Source organism: Rhagoletis pomonella, unplaced genomic scaffold, assembly GCF_013731165.1.
Source record: "Rhagoletis pomonella isolate Grant_MI unplaced genomic scaffold, Rhpom_1.0 Rhpom_scaffold_14954, whole genome shotgun sequence".
Classification (NCBI taxonomy): Eukaryota; Metazoa; Arthropoda; class Insecta; order Diptera; family Tephritidae; genus Rhagoletis; species Rhagoletis pomonella.
In genome coordinates this window covers 1-2,233 of record NW_023473477.1, presented here as the reverse complement: position 1 = coordinate 2,233, position 2,233 = coordinate 1, and the positions used below count along the sequence as shown (strand labels likewise).

The 2,233-nt window shown below is 34.3% G+C and overlaps 1 protein-coding gene across 1 annotated transcript; it reads right to left on the bottom strand.

Annotated features, from left to right (window-relative positions):
- Nucleotides 1-282: 282 nt before the first annotated feature.
- Nucleotides 283-756, bottom strand: LOC118757167 (the record flags this gene model as incomplete). Its single annotated transcript, XM_036491901.1, is given in 2 exon segments — nucleotides 283-355; nucleotides 422-756. Coding segments are annotated over 2 exon segments (408 nt in total), but the record flags the coding sequence as incomplete, so codon positions are not given.
- Between the last annotated feature and the right edge of the window lie 1,477 nt (nucleotides 757-2,233).

Sequence of the window (2,233 nt, the reverse complement as noted above, 5' to 3'; positions counted from 1 at the left end):
AAAATTAAAGTATACGCATTTTTGTCGGACAAGGACTTCTAGGGATATGTTGAAATAAAATAATGGACTCGATATGGGTAAGGTTTAGTCTGAGTACTGGCTGATCAAGTGATGTTTAATGAGTATGTATAGTTATTTCATTTTAATAGATGCAAAATGAGATCTTAAATTTGTTTAAATTTTGCTCTCATAGTATGTTAAATTTATTTAAAAATAAATGTATGAAAATATCATAGAAATCAAGCCACTGCTGGCATGGAAAATCTGTATACTAATACACACCTTGACTTTCCGAATGAGGGTCACGCAAGCGCCCAACTTTTCGGCGCACTTTTGTGTACTCCGGTTCCTTCGACTATAAAATCAATTCGACATTGTAGCATTAAATTCTTGAATAAAATTTTAAAATATTATTACTCACATGATAGTTTTCCGGCTTCACGTCGTGGTATACAAATGAGCCTCGTACTGAGTGATACGGCCCACTGTACACATTACCGCTATATGAGCTTTCACTATATGTCTGTTTATTCAGCTGGAATGTAGCATATGGACAAATATCTTCTATGTATTCATTACCTTCAGCCTTGCCAAAACTGCCAGAGTCATTAGAATGAGACCCTCGGGGTGGGCCACCACCAGGATTACAACGCACGGCCAAATACTGTTGATCACGATTTTGTTTATTCTGCAAATTGGCCAGAGACGGGGACTCCGACATTGAGGAAGAGGCCAATCTCGCTTGATTGTCAATTTCTGAAAATATAAAAATAAATAATCAGAAATATCCTTGGAGCCAGTAAAACTTTCCAATATTCCCATCAAGTCTTTCAGCAAATTCTTTATAGTATGTAGTGTGGGAATAATGCATTGGTTTGGGTGACATAACACAAACGGTAGTAATGCAATGGGCTCGAGCCTTTGAAGCATCGTATATACTTACAAGCATGATACAAAAAAGAAGGTAGTTTCAATAAACAACTTTTTGATTAAAAAGCAGATTTTTGACAATTGCTCAATTGTGAAAAATTGGGAGCGGCGTTACCCAATTGTAAGTTTTTTGGTGTGGGAGATTTTATATCCTAAATTTGGGATTATAAATGAAATAGTTGTATTAATATTTACCTTTCAAAAATAATTAATATCTTATCTTAAAAACGTTTAAATTTTAAATTAAATTCGATAACAACTTGCCAAATCATTATTTTAATATTAGTACAATTTTAGTGAACATATTTTAAAATTTTTTTAGTGTCCTCATGTCATCTGATTATTTCACAATGTAGTTTTCTATATCGGATACGATGATTCTGATATGATTCTGACACTGAAATTACGCATTTCGATGTGTTATTAATACATATTGTCTTTGTCCATTTAACAGCAAATGGAATTTACTTTGGGACCTATGGGCCGTGAAATTTTTCCAGCAACACATATTGTTTTCACATGAAATTTTGACACACCCAAAAGCGAAGTATAAAATAAATAGATGAAAACAAATTTTCGATCAAACTGATTTGTGTAGTTCAGGGGCATCTTTAGTAAATGTTTTGGGGGCTGTTTTAATATATACTATCTTATTATATATTTCTTAGCTTTTCTACATTCTGAGAAGTTGAGAAAATGAAGCTAATATTCTTTTTTGGTCAACTACTATGTTTGATTTCATTTTTTTGTAATCATTAGTTCATTTCGCTTGAGGAGTCACAATGCCCATACCGGCTGTACCGATTTTTTTTAAATTTCGGACACAAATTTTCCAAGAATGGTTATAGGCTAAAATAAAACCGATATCTAAAGGGGGTGTGGAACCTCCCATACAAATCGAATTTTTCATAGTGCATATCTCTGAAAGTGTTTATGGTAGAGTCCTGGAACTTGGTATGGATATATGTCAATCTCAAGCTCATGGAAAAATATGGGTTATTGGAAAATGCAGCATGCCACCGTAGAACTGGAATAGAGGTAAAGGAAATCAATCCCAAATCTATGAAAAATGGGGGTATATGAAAACGATCTCGTATCCAGCTACGAGAGCTAGCGGTATAAGCCATATAAACTAAAATTCTGGTGACGCAGAAAGAGATGAAGATGAGAGATGAGAAAAACGGGCGCGACACCTTCTGGAAAGTAACATGATCACGTGTATTTAAAAATGTCATGAAAATTGTGTTGCTAGCTTCATGTTGCAAGCTTTTTCACAGCGTGAACAGAATATTACTTTGCCGAG